This window comes from Gigantopelta aegis, unplaced genomic scaffold, assembly GCF_016097555.1.
Source record: "Gigantopelta aegis isolate Gae_Host unplaced genomic scaffold, Gae_host_genome ctg3797_pilon_pilon:::debris, whole genome shotgun sequence".
NCBI classification, from domain to species: domain Eukaryota; kingdom Metazoa; phylum Mollusca; class Gastropoda; order Neomphalida; family Peltospiridae; genus Gigantopelta; species Gigantopelta aegis.
In genome coordinates, this window is record NW_024533517.1 from 5212 (window position 1) to 32913 (window position 27702).

Here is a 27702-nt window from a genome sequence, read left to right on the forward strand (position 1 = left end):
GAAACCCCGCTGTCGCCACATAGGCTACTCTTTTACGACAGGCAGCAAGGGATCTTTTATTTGCGAGAGAGACAGACAGACAGGCAGACAGACAGAAATGGAGTCGATGAGATTGATTGATTGATTGACTGATTCATTTGTAAGTCACCCCCCTTCGCTCACTCCGGTTTTGAGCCAGTGCGGAGACACGAACCTCTGCAATACGACCACTAGGTCACGGCGTATTGTCAAGCCGCTAACACCTCGCTGTAAAGTCGGCCGTTCAGGGTGACTGCTTTATATCCCCAGCATTGCCGCAAGAGAAAGTTTCTCTCACTCCACGTTTAACCCTCGAGATGGGCACACGGGACTCGATCTGTTTTCTTGTTTACTTTTTTACAACATTTCAATTCTGTCAAGGGAGTCGCTTTACAGGTAATTAGTTTGGCAATACATTTCCGTTTTAGATTTACAACTTTAAGAGTATTAATATGCATTTTCTGTTACAATACGCTGTTCTGCGGAGCCGAACGTTTTTTAAGGTCAAATGTGACTGAGTATAAAAACTTGTGATGTAAAACAATATAAGTTATAGTAGGCATAACACTGATATATGTCAATACACGGAAATCGTGTTTGATGCTTAATTTCATGTTTTGATACACAAATACTCCACAATAAAGTTAACATTTTTACATTAAAACAAAATAACATTTACTTAATAAACTATTTGATGAATTGTGATTGTGTTTGGTTAGGACTGTTCTTTTTAGTTATTTTTCCCTCTTTTTTTCTTTCTTTTCTTTCTTTCTTTCTTTCTTCTTTTTTTCTTTCTTTCAAAATTAAAAATGACAATAATTTCCGAACAGATTATGATAAACAAATATTTCTTTATTTTGTGTATGTGTGTGTGCCCAAGGCAGCGTGCTTGAACCTTAATTGGATATAGGCATGAAAATAATTATAAATGAAATGAAAGTAAATTCATAAACACCGGTCTCGGTGGTGTCGTGGTTAGGGCATAGGACTGGTAGGTACAGGGTTCGCATCCTGGAACTGGCTCCCACCCAAAGCGAGCTTATCGACTCAGTGGGTAGGTGTAAGGCCGCAACACCGACTTCTCTCTTAAAAACTAACAACAGCCAAGAAAGCTGAGATGTATACCCATGACAGCGTGCTTAAACCGTAAGTGGTCATAAACTCCAAAATACGTATAAACATTAACAAACATGAATGAACGAACCTTGTTGATGCGTGGATTGTGGGTAAGTTTTGGCATGCTTCCAAAATCGCCAGGGAGTTCTCTCCATGACAGGTCCCTATTCATTCTATGCAGGAGCGTGTGTTGGGAGCGAGGAGATTAAAACATTCATGCAAAGTGGTTAATTGTGCAACTAGATCTCTTAGCACGTCACCAACCCATTAAAGTTAGAAAGAAAGAAATGTTTTATTTAACGACGCACTCAACACATTTTATTTACGGTTATATGGCGTCAGACATATGGTTAAGGACCACACAGATTTTGAGAGGAAACCCGCTGTCGCCACTACATGTGCTACTCTTCCGATTAGCAGCAAGGGATCTTTTATTTGCGCTTCCCACAGGCAGGATAGCACAAACCATGGCCTTTGTTGAACCAGTTATGGATCACTGGTCGGTGCAAGTGGTTTACACCTACCCACTGAGCCTTGCGGAGCACTCAATTAAAGGTAGAAGACAATCAACTGGAACTCGGCGTGCTTTGTAACGCCTGCCAGTGTTCACTTAACGACGTGCGTAACAATTAATGAATGAATGAATGTTTAATGACACCCCAGCACGAAAAACACATCGGCCACTGGGTGTCAAACTATGGTAATGCAAACAAACAAGGTGATGATCAACATCAATATAAAAATTGAAGATTTAAATAAAAACAGTGTAAAGAATTGTACAAAAATACAAATAGCACAGATAGATACTGACTTTTACTCAAAATTTCAATTTGTGCTGTATTGGCGACGTGCGTAACACTGAACAATGCACTGTTTAACAAGCGGATAATACAAGTAGGTGTCAAGATCTGACAGTTTTGGCATTTTTTTTTTTTTTTACCTCTTCAAATGTGAGAGATTAAACAGGTACATGTTAGATACAGAAGAAAGAAAGAAATATTTTATTTAACGACGCACTCAACACATTTTATTTACGGTTATATGGCGTCAGACATATGGTTAAGGACCACACAGTTATGGATCACTTATCGGTGCAAGTGGTTTACACCTACCCATTGAGCCTTGCGGAGCACTCACTCAGGGTTTGGAGTCGGTATCTGCATTAAAAATCCCATGCCTCGACTGGGATCCGAACCCAGTACCTACCAGCCTGTAGACCGATGGCCTAACCACGACGCCACCGAGGACGGTAGATATAGAAGATACATGTTTGATATAGAAGTCGTCGAGCACTAGTTGGAATGGTAAATAACAATGTTACAAACATCATAACTTAGGCAGAGATTCCACGCAGAGATCTACATTTCGTGTACTGTTGAAAATATAATAAAACCCGCTTTTGCCTCACCCATAACCTCTCAAAAGATAACAAAACAACCCCCCTCCCAACCTCCCCCCCCCCCCCCCCCCCAAAAAAAAAAAGCAAAGAAAAAACCCCACCAAAAAACACCAAAAGAAAACAAAAAAATAAATAAACCAAGAAACAAACAACACAAAACTCCAAGATTTCAAAAATGGTGCGACTGTTTTTGTATTTTGCTATCCCTCTCCCTGATTGTACTATCCCACATTATAAACGTCATTTTAGTGCTGCTTGTTATGTGATGTCTGCTTGACATAGTTTATTGTGTGATCTTAGCTCGTACAATCACATCACGTTTACCATCACGTTTGTCAGGTGCACAGTGTATACCACACCGAGTCTGTAAACAGGATACGACAAAGACACCATAATACAGTGAAACCTCTCAAAACCGGACCCTCTGTAAACCGGAATCCCCCCCTCCAACCCCCCCCCCAAAAAAAAAAACCCCAAACAAATCGAACATTTTTCACAATCCTTTTTTTAAAATCAGTACAGAAATTAACCTCTCAAAACTGTATACGTCTTAAAACCGGTCAGTTTACTTGGCCCAGAGGGTGCCCGGTTTAACGGGGTTTCACTGTACACACGTGAAAGGGACATTCCTGAGTTTGGGCTATTCCACGTTCCAGCCAGTGCACCTCTACTGGTATAACAAAGGCCGTTGTATGTGCTCTCCTATCTGTAGGATGGTGCATATAAAAGAACCATTGCTACTAATGGAACAAAATGTAGCGCGTTTCCTTTCTAAAACTATATGTTAAAATTACTAAATGTTTGACGTCCAATAGCCGATGATTAATATGTCAATGTGCTCTAGTGGTATCGTTAAACAAAACAAACAGAGACACAGAGAGAGAGAGAGAGAGAGAGAGAGAGAGAGAGACAGAGAGACAGAGAGACAGACAGACAGGGACAGGCAGAGACGGGGAGAGAAAGACGGAGAGAGACACAGAGAGAGAGAGAGAGAGAGAGAGAGAGAGAGAGAGAGAGAGAGAGAGAGAGAGAGAGAGAGAGAGAGAGAGAGAGAGAGACAGAGAGAAAGAAAGAGAGAGACAGACAGACACAGACAGACAGAGACGGAAAGACACATACGCACGAATATCATCTGAGGGCGAATGTTTTTATTTCATTATTTACAGTAAGGTAACTGTGTCACCTCTACAATATGTAAATGATTATATGCGTTATTCGCCCTGTTTATTATGGACTCACTTGAATCTAGCAGCCTTACAAAATAGGTATTACCGAGACCGGTAGGTTACGCCAAGGTCGCAGGATTTTTCATCTGCTCGATCGTGAATGCAATTATACCCTGTACGTGGGAAATGGTGGGGTGGAGTAGGTTAGTGTCAGTGGACCTTTAAAACGAAAACAAAATATATCGACAAAAATAGCTCTTGTCATTGGTGTCGAAAGCGGCGGAGTGGGGGGAGGGTAGGGCGCACCGTTCCCCAAATCTGAAATTATGCATTGGTCATCCTCTCTATTTGAAACTTGAAACATTTAAATTTAAAGCTTGTTTTGTTTAACGACACACGTAGAGCACATTGGCTGTTGGATGTCAAGCATTTGGTAATTTTGACATATAGACTTCGACTCCGACTAATACCGGCCTCGGTGGCGTCATGGTTAGGCCATCGGTCTACAGGCTGGTAGGTACTGGGTTCGGATCCCAGTCGAGGCATGGGATTTTTAATCCAGATACCGACTCCAAACCCTGAGTGAGTGCTCCGCAAGGCTCAATGGGTAGGTGTAAACGACTTACACCGACCAGTGTTCCATAACTGGTTCAACAAAGGCCATGGTTTGTGCTATCCTGCCTGTGGGAAGCGCAAATAAATGATCCCTTGCTGCTAATCGGAAGAGTAGCCCGTGTTGTGGCGACAGCGGGTTTCCTCTCAACATATGTGTGGTCCTTAACCATATGTCTGACGCCATATAACCGTAAATAAAATGTGTTGAGTGCGTCGTTAAATAAAACATTTCTTTCTTTCGACTCCGACTAACAGTTATAGTGATTTCCCCAGAAATTAGGCAAGGCATGTTAGACCAAACACTTTTGGGGCATTTCCACCATTTTCGGGACACCTGTTTTTCATTAAAAATGCACAAAAATTAATTGAAATAAACATTAATGTAATTTATGTGCTTGCTTTAATAAATGAATGGCAAAAGATATAAAAGGCATATTTTATTAATTAATAATACCTTTTTTTTGGTGTTTTATAAAGACAATTTTAGAATTAATTACTGAAAAAGGCATGTTTAATCTCAGGGCAGCATGGTGCTGATTAAGGCAAGATGATGTTAGACTATTGAGGCATGGTTCTGCGCCATGCTAAAACAAGCTAGGGAAAACACTAAGTTAGTAACTGTTACTAACCACTAACCCTCGGTCCTGGACAATCTGTTCATATAGTGTGTTTTTTTGTTTGAGTTTGTTGAAGAACTTTGATTTATTAATCATCGGCTATTGGATGTCAAACATATGGTAATTTTGACACAATTTTGCAGAGGAAACCCGCTACATGTTTTTTTTCTCCAATAGTAGCAAGGGATCTTTTGTATGCATCATCCCACAGACAGGATAATACACACCACGGCTTTTGATATACCAGTCGTGGTGCACAGGCTGTAACGAGATATAGCCCAATGGGCTAACCGACGGGGATCGATCCCAGACCATACCGCGCATCAAGCGAGCGCTCTACCACTGGGCTACGTCCCGCTCCACCGCCATACAAAAGACGGAATCAAGTTGTTTAAAGCAATAAACAGATCGTCCCGTAAAAGACCACAATGTCGCAGTTTAGCAACATAAGGTAGAGTAATGCTAGGTTAAGTCTATTAACTGTCACGACGGTGTTGGCCAAACTCGACAGTTGCGTTGCAATTTCTCCCACTTCCGGCTTACGACTGGAGCGCTCATATTAACTACTAATTAATCGATCGTAGATGTTGTGTACTACGAGAATCGAGTTGTAAGAGTATTCAGACTAACAACTAGACAGTCGTAGAAGTCATGAGATCGGCGATTTGGCCAAGTTCGTTGTGACAGTTGGCAGTTTGATCCTAGCATAAGCGGAATTGAATAGGAACCAGAAGAAGGAAGAAAGGAATATTTTATTTAACCTCGCACTCAACACATTTTATTTACGGTTATATGGCGTCGGATATATGGTTAAGGACCACACATATATTAAGAGAGGAAACCCGCTGTCGCCACTTCATGGGCTACTCTTTTCCATTAGCAGCAAAGGATATGTTATATGGACCATCCCACAGATAGGATAGTACATACCGCGGCCTTTGATATACCAGTCGCGGTACACTGGCTGGAACGAGAAATAGTCCAATGGGCCCACCGACGGGGATCGATCCCACACTGACCGCGCATCGAGCAAGAGCCTTACCACTTGGCGACGTCATTAAGAAAACGTAGCGGGTTTACTCTATTGACTACGATTCACAATTACCAAATGTTTGACATCCAATAGCTGATTATTAAAAAAAAAAAATCAATGTGCTCTAGTGGTGTCGTTAAACAAACCAAACTTTACTTTTATATTCAATTAATTCTTAGGTTCGTATAATTCTAAACGATCGTGTAATCGAAAGTTAATCGGTTGGTGCAAACCGATTATAACCGATTATCGATGATGGAATTCCAATCGATTCCTATCACTACTTGCAGGCTAATATAATGGAAAGATGTAGCGGGCTTCCTCCCCAAAGAAAACAGTGGTAAAGCGCTCGCATGATGCGCAGTCGGTTTGGTATCGATCCCCGTCATTAGGCCCATTGGGCTATTTCTCGCTCCAGCCAGTGCACCACGACTGGTACATCAAAGGCCGTGGTATGTGCTATCCTGTCTATGGGATGGCGCATATAAAATATCCTTTGCTGCCAATCGAAAAGAGTAGCCCATGAAGTGGCGACAGCGGGTTTCCTCCTTCAATATCTGTGTGGTCCTTAACCATATGTTCGACGCCATATAACCGTACAAAAAATGTGTTGAGTGCATCGTTAAATAAAACATTTCCTTCCTTTCTTCCCCTAAGAAAAATGTTTGACATCCAGTAGCCGATGATGAAAAAAAAAATCAATGTCTTCTGATGGTGGCAGTGGCGGATCCAGAAAAAAACATTTAGGGGAGGCCCAGTGACATGAGGCGGAATGCCAAGGGATGTTTGGGAGTGGTTTGGAGGGGGATCGTAAAAAAATTAAAATTAATATATACTACTCAAAAGAATTTAAGGGTCAGACGATATTTTCGACATTATTTTCTGAATGTCAATTATATTAGCTAGACCATAATGTCACGCATGGTATTGTTCCATTTTGACGAAAGTGGGTCTAAGCAACCCATAAATGAATTAAAATCCACTGTCATTGACACTGTCGACTAGTTCTAATGGCGAAAACATGGTTACATTTGCACGTAAATTAGGGCGAAAGCGAAAGGTCTGCTAAGTGCCCATAACTTGCTTTTTCACAAAGCGCTTCATTTGCACGCTTTGCATGTGTATTCCATGTTCCCAATGCTGAATTTCCGTATAATTGGAGCTTGCGTTCGTGTACGGTGCACACTCCAAATTCGACAATGATACGACGTCAACTGACTATCGAAGATCGAGGAAGGGCTATTGCTTGGCTTCAGGATGTCAATACGCAAAGAAATGTTGCTCTGAGACTTGGTGTCAGTCACAGTGTCGTTGGCCGACTGTGGCAACGGTACCAAGCAACGAATTCTGTTCGAAATCGTCCACGTTCGGGAAGACCCCGAAGCACTACAAATAGAGAGGACCGCTACATCACCAATATGGCTCTACGTCAACGCACAACCACTGCACGCCGATTACGTGACAATCTGCGGACTGCGACTGGAACTCGAGTGTCTGATCAAACCATACGCAATCGTCTGAGAGCCAATAATCTACGCTGCCGTCGCCAGGCTGTTCGACCACCACTCCTACCACGTCACAGAACGGCCAGACGTCACTGGTGCACACTTCATCTGCGGTGGCAACGTGTTCAGTGGGGTCGAGTGGTGTTCACTGATGAGTCCAGGTTTAGTCTCCAGTTCAATGACGGTCGGGTTCGTGTCTACAGACGTCCTGGGGAGCGCTTCGCTGACGTTAACGTTAGACAACGTCACCGGTTCGGTGGTGGCAGCGTCATGGTGTGGGGCGGCATCTCTATCCACCATAGGACCCCCCTCTATGTGGTGGATGGCAATCTGAATGGAATCCGCTATCTGAATGAGATTATCCGGCCGTTGGTTCTCCCAGGCCTTCAGCAGATTGGCGGCGGGGCAGTTCTGCAGGATGACAATGCCAGACCCCACCGCGCCAGGGTGGTAACGGACTTTCTCAGACAACAAGGTATCGCCAGGATGGATTGGCCAGCATATTCGCCTGACTTGGCCCCAATAGAGCACGCCTGGGACGAATTAGGCAGGAGAGTTCAGGATAACCATGCCCCTCCAGCCAACCTTCATGATCTGGGTCAACTTCTTATGGCAGAGTGGCAGGCCATTCCCCAAGAGTTCTTCAGACGTCTGATCAACAGCATGAGGCAACGATGTGTCGAGTGTATTCGCGCCAGGGGTGGATTCACACACTATTAAACGAATGTTCTAATGTGTAAAATCCATGTTTGACAACCTTCAACTTTGACAGCATGTCATGTGACTTTCTTGTATACAGTGACGTTTATTTGTGATTTTTTGTAAATATGGAACAATAAATTAAATTTTTGGTGTAGTTTACATCATCAATCTAATACACTCTGAAAGTTATTTGATTATAAATGTCGGAAAATTTAGGGGACTCCGAGCCCCGAGCCCCTGTCCCCCCCCCCCCTCCTCCCTAGATCCGCCTCTGGGTGGTGTTAAACAAACCAAAATGTAACTTGATTATTTCACACATCGCGTTTCTTTTATCGTTTAGAATACATACCCACACACAAATCGTCAAACAAATCGCCACTCCACCGTACACCACTGCACACTACCCTTCATCTCCGGAAGTGACATCGGTATCATCGTGACATGAAAACATCGCGTTATCATTTGTTTTCAAAGTATTTTATTACCGGAGTAAAGCTTACAAAGAAGTTTTTGTAAACACTTCTGTATTCGGGTTACATTGCAAATACATGACTCACCAGTTGGCAACCTCTCGGTCACCCTTCGAGTATGTAATACGTAAACACACATGAAGACGGACAAAGAAAGAAGGGTGTGTATATATATGCATATGCATATGTGTTATTTCTTTTATGTTCATCGGGGTATGAACAAACAAACAAACAATTTTTTTTTCCGCATACTGTGTGAATCGTTCTCACACAAGTTTGCGGATGTTTTGTTTTGTTCATACCCAGATTCGCTCCAGCCAGTGCACCACGACTGGTACATCAAAGGCCGTGGTATGTGCAATTCTGTCTATGGGATGGTGCATATAAAAGATCGCTTGCTGCCAATCGAAAAAGAGTAGCACATGAAGTGGCGACAGCGGGTTTCCTCCTTCAATATCCTCTCTGTGTGGTCCTTAACCATATGTCTGACGCCATATAGCCGTAAATAAAATGTGTTGAGTGCGTCGTTAAATAAAACATTTCCTTCCTTTCCTTCCAATAGCCGATGATTAATTAATCAATGTCCTCTAGTCGTGTCGTTGGTTTACGTCAAATATTCTTAAATCGTCTCTGTTGTCTATGTCTGTCTGTCTGTCTGTCTATCCGACCAGCTTCAATGTCATATAAACATTTGCAAATTTCTCTCCGCATTTTTTAATCTTCACCAGACTACACATACCATCCGTGTGTCCGTAGCTGCTCAGCGGGTGAAAATCCCAAGATATGTGAGTACGACTTCACACTCGAGTACTACTACGTCCTCACCAAAGGCTGTTTCGACTGTCCCTTGAACATCACCGACTGCGACAGACCTCACTGTGTGGCGACAGATGGCGTACATCGAGCCATCATGACCATCAATCGCATGTTGCCTGGACCAGCTATCCACGTAAGTCAGTCTGGAACAGCCAGTAACATGTTGCCTGGACCAGCTATCCACGTAAGTCAGTCTGGAACAGTCAGTCACATGTTGCTTGGACCAGCTATCCACGTAAGTCAGTCTGGAACAGCCAGTAACATGTTGCCTGGACCAGCTATCCACGTAAGTCAGTCTGGAACAGTCAGTCACATGTCGCCTGGACCAGCTATCCACGTAAGTCAGTCTGGAACAGTCAGTCACATGTCGCCTGGACCAGATATCCACGTAAGTCAGTCTGGAACAGTCAGTCACATGTTGCTTGGACCAGCTATCCACGTAAGTCAGTCTAGAACAGTCAGTCACATGTTGCTTGGACCAGCTATCCACGTAAGGCAGTCTAGAACAGCCAGTCACATGTTGCCTGGACCAGCTATCCACGTAAGTCAGTCTAGAACAGTCAATCAAATGTTGCTTGGACCAGCTATCCACGTAAGTCAATCTAGATCAGTCATTCACATGTTGCCTGGACCAGCTATCCACGTAAGAGAGTCTAGAACAGTCAATCTGATATTGCCTGAACCAACTATCCACGGTAAGTCAGTCTAGAACAGTCAGTCACATATTGCCTGGACCAGATATCCACGTATGTCAGTATAGAACAGTCAATCACATATTGTTTGGTCCACCTATCCACGTAAGTCAGTCTAGAACAGTCAGTCATATGTTTCCTGGACCAGCTATCGACGTACGTCAGTCTAGAACAGTCAGTCATATGTTTCCTGGACCAGCTATCCACGTAAGTCAGTCTAGAACAGTCAGTCATATGTTTCCTGGACCAGCTATCGACGTACGTCAGTCTAGAACAACCAGTGACATGTTGCCTGTACCAACTACCCACATAAGTTAATATGGCACCGAGAGAACCACATGTAGCAACGTCTTTGATATCAGTGTTCGCGTAGTTTTCATATACCGATTCTGTCTTAACATATCAACAACGACATTTTCCATCCGTGCAATACAATTTCCATTTACCTTTAAACACAGATAATAATCTTAAACAAAGATCCACCCATAACTTGTTTCAGGTGTGTCACAACGACACGATCGTGGTGAACGTGAAGAACAAAATGGAAGGCGCAGAAGGAACGTCCATCCACTGGCACGGTATCTTCCAGCACGACTCTCAGATCATGGACGGGGTCGGCATGTTGACGCAGTGTCCAATACCAGCCTTCTCCTCATTCCAGTACAGGTGAGTCACAGCGAGACGGTATTGTGACACAGTGTCCAATACCAGCCTTCTCCTCATTCCAGTACAGGTGAGTCACAACGAGACGGCATGTTGACAGTGTGTCCAATACCAGCTTTCACCTCATTGCAGACCACGACTGGTACATCAAAGGCCGTAGTATGTGCTATCCTGTCTATGGGATATACACGATCCCTTGCTGCTAATCGAAAAGAGTAGCCCATGAAGTGGCGACAGCGGGTTTTCTTTCTCAATATATGTGTGGTCCTTAACCATATGTCGTAACCGGCCTCGGTGGCGTCATGGTTAGGCCATCGGTCTACAGGCTGGTAGGTACTGGGTTTGGATCCCAGTCGAGGCATGGGATTTTTAATCCAGATACCGAATCCAAACCCTGAGTGAGTGCTCCGCAAGGCTCAATGGGTAGGTGTAAACCACTTGCACCGACCAGTGATCCATAACTGGTTCAACAAAGGCCATGGTTTGTGCTATCCTGCCTGTGGGAAGCGCAAATAAAAGATCCCTTGCTGCTAATCGGAAAGAGTAGCCCATGTAGTGGCGACAGCGTGTTTCCTCTAAAAATCTGTGTGGTCCTTAACCATATGTCTGACGCCGTATAACCGTAAATAAAATGTGTTGAGTGCGTCGTTAAATAAAACATTTCTTTCTTTTAACCATATGTCCGACGCCATATAACCATAAATGAAATGTGCTGAGTGTGTCGTTAAATAAAACATTTCCTTCTTCCTTCCTCATTCCAGTACAGGCAGTGTGAGAGAGAGAGAGAGAGAGAGAGAGAGAGAGAGAGAGAGAGAGAGAGAGAGAGAGAGAGAGAGAGAGAGAGAGAGAGAGAGAGAGAGAGAGAGAAACAGACAGACAGACAGACAGACGGAGATAGACTTAGATAGAGAGACTGAACCAGATCTAAACAATAAAAACATTAACGTATTCAAAATCATATCTCTGTATGACATAGAGACAAAAGACGTTTTGTCAATTCGTCACTGCTATCATGCATCACTGTTAGGTGCTTGGTCACTCTCCAGAACAGTACACCCCAATTTGTCTTTGGGAGGTTAGACCGATCTATTTGTGGTGGTACTAAGGGGATGTTTGTGGTAACACTGGTACAATTATATCTTAGACAGGATTTACATTAGTGGGTCACAAGATGTGTGCGGCCTCTGGTCTATTAGGTTTGCTCCCGCCCCAGCTAGTGGCCTGTGAGGTGTGTACCTTGTTTTAGGTTAGGGGATAGGACACGGAAGCAGGAAACAATAAAACGGACCACTAATCGCTGATTCGCTTATCTGCGTATATGAATACGATTTTCTGACTAATCTGGTGCTTGCTAGGTTTGATTTAGTAAACTAGTCTCGGAGTGGCAGTCCTCTTTTTGATGGCGCAAGATGGGATCAAATCTCCAGTAAAGGATCTACTCGGGAGTGGCTGTCCTCCTATAGACAAGTTATTAGATAGAGATTCGTGGAAGCAGATACTATTTTGTCAAATGCCCACTCTTCTCTGCATTGTGTTGATATACGGCCCTGATCATGTATTACGGTTTTGTCGCTCAGAATCGGACTAATCTTGTTAAATCGAAACAAAGGAATATGGTTATAACCTTCTTTTTTTCTTCAATTTTTTTTTATCCCACTGCCCCCTTTCTTTTTACTCCTTTGAATTCCATCTCATTTCTTCCTGATCTGGCAACTCCTCCTATCGTTCAACTTCTTTCGCTGTCCACCTCCACATCCCAGTCCTTGTCTCTCCAACCGCGACAGGTACTTGTGGCTATCCATGCCACACACCTGTCATTCCCCATCAGCTTTTAGCCGTGGGCTTAGTCTGACCGTCCAGAGTTGAAATAAAGCAAACTACTGGATATATCAAATCAATATATTCACCGTTACATAAAGATTCAGACCCCGACTGTAATGAAAGCTTTGTGACAAAAGAGATGACTTCAGAGATGACTAGTCGATTTAGTCTAAATGTCAAACAATGTTCCATCTATTTCAACTCTTTTTTTTGGTCTAAATATGTTGTAAGTTACACAAGGGCATGCTATTATAGTCCTATGTCGAATTCGATCAATGTCAAATCATTCTGGCACGTATGTATCATCACGATATCATCCAAGGACCCCTGAAGGTGTTCAACATGTTTTATGGTAGATATTTAGAGGCTATGTCGCGAAGTGGTGCATCACAGACTAACTGGTCCCTAATCATGATATCGACGTGCGGTCGGTGTGGGATCGATTCCCGTCGGTGGGCCCACTGGGCTATTTCTCGTTCCAGCCAGTGCACCACGACTGGTATATCAAGTGCCGTGGTATGCACTACCCTGTATGTGGGATGGTGCATATAAAAGATCCATTACTGACAATCGAAAAGAGTAGCCCATGAAGTGGCGACAGCGGGTTTCCTCTCTCAATACCTGTGTGGTCCTTAACCCTATGTCTGACGCCATTTAACCGTAAATAAAATGTGTTGAATGCGTCGTTAAATAAAACATTTCTTTCATTCTTTCTTTCTAATCATGATATAGTTACTATCGGCGGTATCTAGCTTTTTGTAGAGCGCATGCCTGAGGATCGAACCTCCTCAGTGGATCTATTCTCGGACTGTTTTGTTTTCCTCGTCCCAACTAATCCCCCACAACTGGCTAATCACATTTAAAATCGCCAATATCAATTGCCAGGATTCGAACCCACTGCACCGATTCGCATTACACTAGACAGTTCGCGACGTTAGTCGCTAGGCTATCGGGTCTTCCATAAAAATGGAATCCCAATATTTAATCGTAGTTAATAATGTGTGCTGTGTTGAATGTCAAACACTCGGTTCGACTGTAAGGCGGTGATATGTTAAACAAAACAAACTTTAAGCACAGTTACTAAAGCTAATCTGTACACACGCATGCTGCTTATCTACGTAACATGTTCGAGGATTTCCTTTTATCGTATTGATGTCTTTTTTTAGTGTTTATATTTTATTTATCATTGTTAAGTATGACATTATTTCTCAGATTCAAGGCTGAAAATGTTGGAACACATTTCTGGCACGCTCATTCAGGGACACAGAGATCGGACGGGGTGTTTGGAAGTCTTGTGGTGCATCAACCAGATTCAACCAATCCCCACGCGGCTCTCTACCAGCATGACCTGCCAGAACACGTTATCATCGTCCACGATTGGCTGAAAGAATTGACAATGAACAGGTTTGCAGGTCACCATCTGGCAGGATTCGACAACAAACCACAGTTAATGCTAATTAATGGTAATTACTGCTCATTAATGTCACATTCCTTTTATTTCTCTCCTTTGATTTTCATCTCATTTCTTCCCGATGTGGCCGCTTCTCCTATCTTTCGAGTAATATTATTTACGTGCCTATATCAAAACTAGGTTCATATACTCCTATCTTTCAATTTATGTTGCTGCCAATTTTACATCCTGTCTCTGAACCGCGACAGGTATATTGTGGTTATCCGTCATACAAGCCTGTCATACCACATTAACGTTCGCCCTAAGGCAATAAAGAAAGGTAGTAGAGGAGAGACAAAAGATACAGATGGAAATAAAAGAAAGAAAGAAGGTTAATTAGGAAGACAGGAAGGAAAGGAAAACGAAAGGAAGACAAGACAATGATGAATCTTGATGAAAAATAAGGGTTGATTTGTAAACAATAATGCATACTATACAATGGTATTAAATACATGTACCCTTTTTTTTTTTTCGTGAAATATAGTTATTTCTGTTTTCGATTTTTTTTCCAGGTCGAGGATCCTATCGTAAGTTCGTGGATCCGGCCACAAACAAAACTGCTTACACCCCTAGATCACTGTTTAAGGTGACCCAGGGCCAGAACTATAGGTTCCGGGTCATAAACCCAGGTATTCTGAACTGCCCCATCCAGATTTCCGTGGACAACCACCAGCTGAAGATGATAGCATCAGACGGAGTTCCATTCGTGCCGAAGGTTGTCGACTCGTTCATAATATTCGCCGGAGAAAGATTCGACTTTGTGCTCGAGGCTCAAAAAACTCTCGGTAACTATTGGTTACGGGCTCGCGGTCTAGCAGACTGCGCAGTCAAAAAGGCGAACCAGGCGGCCATTGTGAGATACGAAGGAGCAGACGAGACTGACCCACCAGGAACAGTGGATTATGAAGGTGCAACCAGAGCTGGGACGGTAAAGCTTATGGCTTAAGACCACAGTTAATTACACTATGGATTCCCATATTTAAGCACCATGGTCGTAGAAGTTTTAATCCCATTGCCATATTTTGAAGGCCAATGAACACTCAATAGAACCACCTCTGTTGGCCTCAGACCACAATTAATTTCGCTATATGTTTCTATAACATTTTTATTAATATCAGCAGGCCCGTGGATTTTTGTATGCACCTTTGCCTGCCTGGGGGACACATACCCTGAAAAGGACAACCCCTGTTGTCCAGCTCTTTCTCCCAGCATATTGGTTTAAACAAACACACCCTCTAAACCAGGCCGGAGTACACCTATTTTATACAAAAAGCACTACTTTTGCATGGGTCGGAATTACCACAAACAAGTCTTCAATGTCAACAAGTTACACATGTTTACAAACTACATGATCTCCCCTGTCACTTCAGTCAACTAGTTGCCACTTCATAGGTGTCTGCCATGAAATAATCACAGTCAAATAGCAGACTACTTGCGCGGTCAAATTTCCGGATTTTGGACAACCAAATGGGAAGATAACTGTAATCTGAGGCCAGCGGCCAGACGCAACGAAATTATCATATATTTTGTATGTGTCCGAAACGCAAACGCCGCAGACTCAACAATTGCACCGCACGCTCGCGCCGCATCCAATCCAAATGAACCTTTACACTAACTGGTTGTTAACACCATCGATCTGATTAAAATTAGCTCTTCTGGGTCTACCACATGTAATAGTGGAGCTAATTTTAATTAGATTGTTAACACCATATGCTGGGGGTGTCGTTAAACAAGCATTCAATTATTTTTCCTTCTTCATTCCTCTTTCCAGATGTTGAATCCACTAAACCAGAAAGCCACCCCGACACTGATTCAAATGGCTGACCTTAAATCCATGATCGCCGATGACCCGCGAATGAAGGAGCAACCCGACAAGAAGTTCTACATAGCCATGGACTTCTACAAGATAGACAACTACCACTTCCACGAGCCGGACCTGTACCCCATGTCCAGCGTGGAGCGGAAGATGCAGTTGCTGAGTCCCCAGATGAACCACATCAGCATGTCCATGCCGCCGTCGCCGCCGCTCACGCAGTACTCCGACCTGTCAGAGGTTGGTTTATGTTTTTTTTGGATAAATTGTAGAATTACTTCTTCTTCTTCTGGGGACGAAATGTAGTAGGGACAAAACTATGGCAAGACATGTTGGCACATAGGTGCGGCACATAGCCCAGTGGTAAAGCGTTCGCTTGATGCGCGGTCGGCCTAGGATCGATCCCTGTCTGTGGGCCCATTGAGCTATTTCTCGTTCCGTTCGCTTTTGTTTTGTTTAATGACACCACAAGAGCACATCAATTAATCAATCATCGGGTTTGGATGTCAAACATTTGGTCATTCTGATTCGTAGTCCGCTACATTTGTTCTAATGCAGCAAGGGATCTTTTATATGCACTTTCCCACAGACAGGAAAACACATACAAGGGCCTCTCTCCAGTTGTGGTGCAATGGTTGGAACGAGAAAAACCCAGTCAGCTGAATGGATCCACCGAGGTGGTTCGATCCTGCGACGCAAACGCCTTTACATCATGACTGGTGTATCAAAGGCCGTGTTATGTGTTATCTTGTCTGTGGGATGGTGCATATAAAAGAGCTATTACTACTAATGGAAAACGATTTGGCTTTAATCCTACGGGACATTCCAAATTCCATAGCACCCATAACCCACCCTGCGCCTGTTACCGTGGTATACAACCGTCTGTGACATTGAAATGGGAATATCCCCTCTAAAAATAGATTAGACCTTGTCTGCTCAACGTTTTTTTCTCAGAGGCACGTGGCTTTTTAAGAAATACAAAAAATGCAATTTGTGGTATTACAAACACCAGGATTACCAAAAAACACTTCAGGTGAATGGAAATGTATATTCTAAATAATAAACGGTAAGTAAAGTGCAATTTTATTTGTGAAAAATGGGTTTAATAGCGAAAAACAACGGCGTAATGGTTAACAACTAGAGCGTGTCCCTTTAACCATATGTCCAACGCCATATAACCGTAAATAAAACGTGTTGAGTGCGTCGTTAATAAAACATTTCCTTTATCAACGAGATCTACTGATTTCGCGTAATGCTAGTGACCTTGGTATCTTGTCAGTACATTAAACACAGAGTCCTCGCTATCTATAGCGATTAAATATTTACAGCCAGCCAGAAGCAACAGAGAATAATATATGTTAAATAAGGTTACATTACAAATCCAGTAATTGTCCTCTGGGCTTTAAACTGCACTGTTTATCATTATTTCGGATACATATCTTGTGCGAGAGGTGAAGGTGGGGAGGTCGTTGAACTTGTTTGCGTCGTATAAGTATTAGTAAACCCAAACATGAAAAAGACTAGCAGGCCCGTAGTAACGAGGGGGAGGGAAGGAGGGGAAGGCGTGGTTAATATCTAGTGAATGGGTGACATCCACATTTTGTTATCTTTATTTACATAGAGCAGGATAAAAAAAAACCCCAAAAAACAAACAAACAACAACAACACAAAAACTAAAACAACAACAACAACAACAACAACAAAATAAAAACACCGTACATATTCGTCCTCGAGTGGGGGAGAGGGAGCTGTGCCACCCCGCCCCAGATTTCTACTGTCCTGGATAGGTTCACGAGCTCATGTCTTCATTTGACCGAGATCTACACACAAACGAATATATAGTAACAATAGCTGACCAAAGTTAGGCTATGTTACATCTATGGAAGGAAATGTTTTATTTAACGACGCACTCAACACATTGTATTTACGGTTACTTGGCGTCAGACATATGGTTAAGGACCACACAGATATGGAGGGAGGAAACCTGCTGTCGCCACTTCACGGGTTACTCTTTTCGATTAGCAGCAAGGGATATTTTATATGCACCATCCCATAGACAGGATAGCACATACTACGGCCTTTGAAGCACCAGTCGTGATGCACTGGCTGGAGCGACAAATTGTCTGTGGGAAGGTGCATATAAAAGATTCATTGCTACTAATGAAACAAATGTAGCGGATTTCCTCTGAACATTACAAGTCAAATTACCACGTGTTTGACATCGTGTAGCAGATGATTACTACATCAATGTGTGTGTGGGGGGGGGGGGGGGGGGGGATGACGGGATTTAGATCAGTCGGTCGAGTGGTCGCTTGAGGTAATTGCGCCGGAAGATCGAACCACCTCTATGGATCCATTCAACTGATTGGGACCTTTTTCTCGTTCCAGCCAGTGCACCACAACTGGTGAACGGCCATGGTATGCGCTTTTCTGTCTGTGGGACAGTGCATATAAAAGATCTCTTGCTGCTAGTGTAAAAATGTAGCGGGTTTCCTCTGATGACGCGTCAGTGTTGCCAAATGTTTGATATCCAATAGCCGATGATTAATTAATCAATGTGCTCTAGTGGTCTTTCTAAGTACGTGTGCTCTAGTGGTGTTGCTAAGTAAACCAAACTTTATTTCTTCATCGGGGGCGGTAAAGCGATCGCGTGATTCGCGGTCGATGTATGTGCTGTCCTATCTTGTTATACCTTGCTACTAATGGGAAAATGTAGCGGGCTTCCTCTAACAGTATATGTTACAATTACCAATTAATGCTTCACACTCAATACCCGTCTAGGAACCATCCCTGTCGGTGGACCCATTAGGCTATTTCTCGTTCCAGCCAGTGCACCACAACTGGTATATCAAAGGCTGTGGTATGTGCTATCCTGGCTGTGTAATCGTGCATATAAAAGATCCTTTGCTACTAATGAAAAAAGATAGCGAGTTTCTTCTTTAAGACTTTATGTTTGACATCCAATAGCCGATGATTAATAAATCAATGTGCTCTAGTGATGTTGTTAAACAAAACAAACTTTAAGTAAAACAGTCACTTGAAATGTAGGCCTACAAATCCTTCTTCCATCTATAACAAATGAGCCTATTTTTACTGGGTTAATGGGTTTGATCCTGTTAATATTTCACTTCATACACTGGCCAGTGGCGTCATGTTACCGGATATTGCTCTCTGGTAAACAAACAAACAAAAAACACACGGAAAAACCGAAACACAAAAACAAATCAAAACAAACACCCCCCTCAAAAAAAAACAAAAAACAAAACAAAACAACCCCCCCAAAAAACAACAAATAAACAACAGAAAACCACCCAACACCCCCAAAACAACAACAAAAACAACTACAAATTAACCCCCCCAACCCCCCCCCCAAAAAAAAAAAAAAAAAAAAAAAAAAAAAAAAAAAAAAAAACCCACACAAATCAAAACAAACAACAAGAAAAAGAAAATACCACCACCACCCAGACAGACATTTCTACTAATAAAAATTAATAATATTAATTTATGAACCTCCTTTTCAATCTTCTAATGTTGCCTCACAACAATATTATCGCCGAAGCATCGAACATTGTTATACAGTGTTCCTTTCTGAGACTTATTTACAGCTTATGAACTGTTTTTACCAACCCTGTCATCTTGATGCTGTTACCGGCCTCGGTGGCGTCGTGGTTAGGCCATCGGTCTCCAGGCTAGTAGGTAGGTACTGGGTTCGGATCCCAGCCGAAGCATGGGATTTTTAATCCAGATACCGACTCCAAACCCTGAGTGAGTGCTCCGCAAGGCTCAATGGGTATGTGTAAACCACTTGCACCGACCAGTGATCCATAACTGGTTCAACAAAGGCCATGGTTTGTGCTATCCTGCCAGTGGGAAGCGCAAATAAACGATCCCTTGCTGCTAATCGGAAAGAGAAGCCCATGTAGTGGCGACAGCAGGTTTCCTCTCTGTGTGGTCCTTAACCATATGTCTGACGCCATATAACCGTAAATAAAATGTGTTGAGTGCGTCGTTAAATAAAACATTTCTTTCTTTCTTGATGCTGCTATATTATATAATAATTATTTAAATTTTGTATTCCTCACATGCCATCGAACGATAGCCCTGAGTGTAATAAAGTTCTGTTCTGTTATAATTCAAACAGCTGAACACATGAAATGCTATTAAAATTAGAATTTCAGACTTCGGTATGAAATAAGCGCGGAACGTAGCCCAGTGGTAAAGCGCTAGCTTGATGCACGGTCGGTCTAGGATCGATCCCCGTCGATGGGCTCATTGGGCTATTTCTCGTTTTATTCATTGCTCCACGACTGGTATATCAAAGGCCGCGGTGTGTGCTATCCTGTCTGTGGGATGGTGCATATAAAAGATCCCTTGCTGCTGATCGAAAAAGAGTAGCCCATGAAGTGGCGACAGCGGGTTTCCTCTCTCAATATCTGTGTGGTCCTTAACCATATGTCCGACGCGATATAACCGTACATAAAATGTGTTGTATGCGTCGTTAAATAAAACATTTCTTTCCTTCGGTATGAAATCACGTGCGCAATTTTCCCACGTTCATATTAAAGACCACGCACCTGTATGACACTTGCTCTTTTTATGTACCTTTTTCAGGATCTGTTTTGTAACACGGACACGGTGAAAGTGAACTGTTCAACCGAGTTCTGTCAGTGTGTACACAGGCTGTACGTCGACGTCGGCGACACCGTGGAGATCGTCCTCATCGACGAAGGCGTGCCCTTCAATGCTAACCACCCCACCCACCTGCACGGTCACAACTTCAGGGTGGTCGCTATGGACAGGGTACGGATTATCTACGAAGCTTTTTTTAGATTTTACTTTTAAAACGCACGGTTGCTGTTGTTGTTGTTTAGACTTATTTTTGTGATTATATTCAATTAAGGTTCAAGCACGCTGTCCTGGGCACACATTTAAGCTATCTGAACTGTCTGTCCAAGAGAGAGTGTTAGTGGTTAGTGGTTAGTTGATATTGGCTAGTGAGAGAGAAGCCGGTTTAGTGGTCTTACACCTTATCACCGAGTCGTTAAACTCGCTTTAGGGGTGGGGCGGGGTGGGCGGGGTGGGGGCGGGGAGCTGATTCCGGGGTGCGAACCCAGTACCTTCCAGCCCGATGGCTAAACCACTACACCACCGAGGCCGGTTCATGGTTGCCAGACAATACATGTACATGTAGTGGCCTTACACCTATCCACTGATACTCGAAAAACCGTTCTGGGTGGTGAACATACTCGGTGGGAGGGGGTGGGAGTTTGGGGTGTGTTGGGCACACGCCAGATTTTCGTATGTATTTATATACAGAGGCTATTTTATGGGGTTTTTTTTCGAATACAATTTTTATGTCAACGAGTGATGTGTGAAAATATGGTTTTCACACATCACTCGTTGACATAAAAATAGTATTCGGAAAAAACCCCCATGAAATGGTCTATTTATTATATAGGCTACATATTTACTAATTTTTACAATATCTTTCGCTTTTTGGGCAATATCTTTTGCTTATCTTATCTAAAACACGTAACGTCATGATATATTTCTTCCTATGGAACTTTGCCAGAAAATTTACTTGACCATTGACGTTTAAAAAGAAATTTGAATAAAATTTATCTTTATTAACATTTATTTAACAATACTGCGGTGCAAACATACCTGACAAAGCGATCCTCCAAAAACTCCCACAAAAACAAAACGAGTCGAACGCCTTTAAATTCTTACACTTACACCCGATGACACTACATTGTGTCATCTTATTTAGCTTCGTATTCAATTCGTTTTAGATATCTTATCGTAATTGCACTTCGTATCCCATTTTTATAGGTACAGTTGTTTAAATTATATATTTTTTAATTTTTCAAATACGATCAGATGCATTGGTAGTCATCAAATTTAAATACGAAGAAACGAGACAAAGGGAGATAATTTAATCATGCACTTTTACAAAAATGTAAATACGATTTCAATATTTTCACTGTAGCTAAAATACAGTGAATATATGACTTTTCATCGCATATGACTTTTATGGTTTCCGTAGATCTATATACTTCATTGCTATGTATATAATAAAGAGTGTTACATAAAATCGTACATTTTTGTCTTCAAATATACTTGTGTGTGTGGAGAGGGTGGGGTGGGGTTGGGTGGGTGGGGGTTGTGGAATGGTGATGCCATCGCACACTACCGGTTCCTATGGGCTTGCATTACCTGCCAACCGTAATTAAGATATGTTTGCTTAATCACTACATCGCCTAGGTTGGTAATTAAATATGATTGCATAACGGCTGAAGATATCGAGCGTCAGCTAAAAAGGAACGTGCAGACAGTGTGTGTATAGATCAATTCACGTGGTCCATGCAATTGTCTCTGGTAGGTCAGTCAACTGCCGTATATATTATATCCGTGACCTTTATGTATGTATCGTGTGGCATAAACGTAAAGATGTGGATGTGGGTTTTTTAAAAAATAATGTTAACTTATTATAGGAATTTGAAACAATGTCTACGTATAATAAATTAAAACAAGGTAATAACGTATTAATAATCCAAGTCTGGGGCGTAGCCAGAGAGGCAAACCCAGACCTGTAAAATAAATATCAGTGTCATGGGAAAACTAAAATAAATCTGGGGAAATTCCAGACGAGGCAAGTGCTACGCCATTGCAAGTAACAGTAACTTCCATTGCTGCAAACCGCATATACATAATACATGTATTGTACCCTATTTTTCATTGGGACATCTACTTTTACAATGAGCCAAATGGACGCGTGTGTTGTACTTTTAAATGTTACAGTGACAAGATGTGTATTTGTTATGTTTTTCAGTTGGGCGAGTCGACATCCCTGGAGGAAGTTAAAGCTCTGGACGCGGCTGGCGGGATTTCGAGGAAGCTGAGCGGAGCAGTAGCAAAAGACACAGTGACCGTCCCAGATGGAGGATATACCGTCATCAGATTCGTCGCCGATAATCCAGGTAACAATATATCAACACCTGCAGCACGTGCGTTAAGTTAAGGCCTCGTGGCGAACCCCAACTGGAAAGACATCCGAACGTTCCAGCATGCATGCTAATACTATCACTAACCTTAACTCTAAAACTAAGCCTGAATGATCTGAATGCTGGAACGTTCGGAAGTCTTGAAAATTACACAGTCTATATCATGGTCCATTCCTTGACGTGGTGAGGTAGCTTGCATGTCTCAGTGACTCGGAGAGCTATGCTAGCAGGAGCATCAGCTCCTGGTCGGGTCACCCAAGCTGAACTGTTTAAAGGGTAGAGAGTAAACTAATATGGACCGGACAGAGGACGTGAGTGAAGAAAGACATCTGTCTTGGAGAAGCAAACTCCAAAATCAAAACTGGGATGGAGAGGCTCAGAATCCTGGAACGGAAACTCTCCTAGGAGAAGGAAAACTCCAAACTCAAACCAATTGAGTCCACTGAAGTCAGAGTACAGAAGTTATGCATAAGCATTAGCATGGAAACCGAAAGGAAATGTCTGTACATGCACCAAGCTCTATAGTCATCATTATCGTTACACAGAAAATAAGTATAATATAGCTTAAGACTGTGAATGGTGGGTTTGAATCCCATTAAAGGCGACACGACACGATACGAGTGGCTCGTACGAGAACAACAGATTACATAGCAAAAGGCCGTGGTATGTGCTATCCTGTCTGTAGGATGGTGCATATAAAAATCCATCGCTACTAATGGGAAAATGTAACAGGTTTCCTCTCTAAGATTATATGTCAAAATTAACAACTGCTTGACATCTAATAGTCGATGATTAACAAATCAATGTGCTCTAGTGGTGTTGTTAAACAAAAACAAACAGACAATCGGTTGTTCTCGTGGCTATTTTCGTATGGGGCAGACGCTTCTTGTGGCGCCGTCTTTAGCAACCCTGTCTCCCTCACTGTCAATATATCATTAAGAGAAGAAAACAAACGTAAAGTTTGTTTTATTTAACGACGCCACTAGAGCACATTGATTGTTTACCTTATCATCGGCTATTGGACGTCAAACATATGGTCATTCTGACACTGTTTTTTTTATAGAGGAAACCCGCTGTCGCCACATAGGCTACTCTTTTACGACAGGCAGCAAGGGATCTTTTATTTGCGCTTCCCACAGAAAGGATAGCACAAACCATAGCCTTTGTTGACGTCACCAGTTATGGATCACTGGTCGGTGCAAGTGGTTTACATCTACCCACTGAGCCTTGCGAAGCACTCACTCAGGGTTTGGAGTCGGTATCTGGATTAAAAATCCCATGCCTCGACTGGGATCCGAACCCAGTATCTACCAGCCTGTAGACCGATGGCCTAACCACGACGCCACCGAGGCCGGTCATCATTAAGAGAAAGTCGTACAGTTCTACCACCACAGCCAATGACTCAATCCACAACTATAATGTTTTATTTAATGACGCACTCAACACATTTTATTCACTGTTATATGGCGTCGGACATATGGTTAATCTTGATGAACTACACCAACACTTGCCAACAATAAATGACATTTACATCTGTCTCGCTAAACTTGTTCATACCGTGCCTATGACAGTTCCTACAGTAATCAATGCACTACTTTTTAGCGGAATACATTCTTAGTATTATTGTGTAATTAGCTTCCATTAACGTATTAAACCAAGAAAATCATAACTTTCAACTTACCGACGCCATTTTGTCTGTGTGCACTCTGGGAAATTTGTCGTGACGTAGGCATTTCTGTGCTTCGAGCGACATCTACCGGTGACATCAGAATACTAACTTTCAAAATTATTTCAAGTAATTGGGATTTGGGGATTCCCATGGTATTTATCAATATAAAACCTGCTTTTTCATCCTATTTTATAAAAACGTGATCTAATTATAATTATAATTAATTTTCGCTGGCTAAAACTAGGGTCTGCGACTTTAAAGACCACACAGATATTGGGAGAGGAAACCCGCCCCTCGACTACGACAATTGTTCCAATCAAACAGGACCATTGCAGTCTTGTCCTCTGTGCGTTTCAATTTTTAGTGTATGTGTTTAAACAGTTATATAACGGTCAGTGCTAAAATGCTTTTCAAGCATGGAGCATACTTTTTCAAAACGAGTTTTGTTGTTTGTTTGTTTGTTTGTTTTGTTTAACGACACCTCTAGATCACCTTGATTAGTTAATCATCGGCTATTGGAAGTCAATCATTTGATTGTCTGACACGTAGTCAACAAAGGAAACCCATTACATTTTTCTCTAATGCAGCAAGGGATCTTTTATATGCACTTTCCCATAGACAGGAAAGCACATACCACGGCCTTTGACCAGTTGTGGTGCACTGGTTGGAATGAGAAAACCCAATCAGTTAACCGGATCCACTGAGATGGTTCGATCCTGCGACGCAAAGCACGCCTGGCGAGCGCTCAATCGACTGAGCTAAATCCCGCCTCCTTTTCCAAAATGAGTTTAGTGATGTATGGGATGACATGTTTGCCAATCAATAGTTACACCAAATACCAAACCTATTTGAAAAATAGAAGAAAAAAAAAGAAAAGAGAAGAAAAAAGAAAAATCATATAAAATCATAAACAAAAGAAAACGTAAAAACAAAAAAATGACAAAGCGATAAAAAAAAAAATGTTTTAATTATGCTTTCTTTACTTTTTTTTTTTTTTTTTTTTTTTACAGGTTTTTGGTTTCTGCATTGTCATATCGAGTTCCACCTTGCTATAGGAATGGGAGCCATTGTACAATCTGGGCAGCCTCACCAAATGCCCAAACCACCCAAGGATTGGCCAAAATGTGGCAACTGGAAATACCATGGAGAGGAAACGGAAGTTAAATGTCCGCCTACAAGTGAAGCAAACATTGCGACGATATCCAAGACATTAACGTCAATAGTGGTCTTAGTTATGTTCGTGATCGCGTGAGTGCCGCTGAACATTGAGGAGGGAATTAAGAAACAGAAGTATAAATATTAAAGGTAGACCTAGATGTTCCCCAATTTGCAGAATTATACGCTTGTTTTCAAGATTTCTTTTATTATAAAAATATAGGTTATTTACTTATGGTTTCCACAACTGGTGAAAGACCGTGGTATGTGCTTTTTCGTCTGTGGAAAAGTGCATATAAAAGATCACTTGCTACTAATGTAAAAATGTAGCGGGTTTCCTCTCTAAGACTGTCAGAGTTACCAAATGTTTCACCTCCAATAGCCAATGATTGATTGAACAATGTGCTCTATTGGTGTCGTTAAACAAAACAAACACACTAAATTTACTTATAGTTTATATTCAAGGTACGCACATTTTGGGGACAGCCTAAATTTCAAGCATAGTAAAAAATAAATTAATGTACTCATTTCTCATCTAGTCAATTTCTAGATGAGCTCTTGTATATAGGATATTTTGGTTATATAATTAATAAAACATATTAACACGTTATAATACTGATATATCCAAAATGTCGAATGTTGTATCGTATGTAGGTTAAAAAAGAAAGAAAATACATAAAAAAGAAACCTTCTTTTATACATACATATATACTCAATTATGAAATTTGTCATCGATTAATTTTATATTTTCACATTTTAACCTAGTGTAACTCACTTTTTAACATGTAATTTCTTTTAAAACGTCTTATCTACATTTGGCAATACATTGCCTTTGTTTATCTATATTTTTGTTGTTTTATCCTTACATTCTATAATCACCTGGATTTATTCTTTTAGCGTTTTTTGTCACTCTGGCGTAGCCAGGATTTTATTGGGTGTGTGTGTGTGGGGGGGTGGGGGGGTGGGGGGAGGCAACCCACACGATGTATGTATGGATGTATGTGTGATTTTATAAAAATTAATACAGAAAAAACAGAAGAAAACAAGTTTTATTGGGGGCGGGACATGGACCCCGTCCCCTACCCCCTCGTTACGCCAAAGTTCTGTCGCAGGGTTCGAACTTAACGTCGGCACCGACGGCAATTGCCGTCGTTGAGATATAAATTGCTATAGGCAGAGAGCATCACCGATGGCGCTTTTGTGCCGTCGGTAAAGCTGGTGTACCTTATCTGCCAATATTTAACATTTGCACGTTTAAAATATAGCTATATGTAACAAAATAGCTTTTCAGTCAGCTTTATTTGCTGCAAATGTCACTTTTAAAACATTGCCACAGGCAGGCTCAAAATTGCCGTCGGTGGACCCATTGCAATTCTTTTAAAAGTTGCCATGGGAGACAAATTCTTAAGTTCGAGCCCTGCACTGTCGTGCATATAGCCAATAATGTTCAAGCACGCTGTCCTGGGCACACTTGTCAACTATCTAGACTGTCTGTCCAGGTCAGTGGGCTAGTGGTAAGTTGTTAATTGTTAGTGAAGGAGAAGTCGGTGTAGTGGCCTGACGCCTACTCACCGAATAGTTAAACTCGCTCTAGGTGGCAGCCGGTACCGGGAGGCGAACCCGATACCAAGTCAGCCGATGGCTTATCCACTACTACCAAACCGGGGCCGGTTTCTGCACTCTCGAGTAATAATTTAATTTAATTATAATTTAATTAACCATTTAGGATAGACTGGCCACCAACATCAATTTTCTGAATGACGAAAGAAAGAAATGTTTTATTTAACGACGCACTCAACACATTTTATTTACGGTTATATGGCGACAGACATATGGTTACGGAATCCAGTATACAGAACTACAGAGAGAGAGAGCATGTCCTAACATATTAGTGACATTAGAAGAGTGCAATGAACAAAATGCTACAATGCTATTATGTTTTATATCCATGTAGATAATAAATATTTTTATTAATAAA

General features: G+C 42.0%; 1 protein-coding gene across 1 annotated transcript; it reads left to right on the forward strand.

Annotated features, from left to right (window-relative positions):
* The first annotated feature begins 259 nt into the window (after nucleotides 1–259).
* Nucleotides 260–27702, forward strand: LOC121392423 (laccase-3-like). The gene is made up of 9 exons (XM_041523640.1): nucleotides 260–414; nucleotides 9370–9590; nucleotides 10649–10815; nucleotides 13846–14096; nucleotides 14596–15011; nucleotides 15855–16136; nucleotides 20508–20696; nucleotides 22729–22876; nucleotides 25580–27702. The coding sequence occupies exons 1-9, from the start codon at nucleotides 336–338 to the stop codon at nucleotides 25819–25821; spliced, it is 1995 nt and encodes a 664-aa protein (XP_041379574.1). The 5' UTR covers nucleotides 260–335; the 3' UTR covers nucleotides 25822–27702.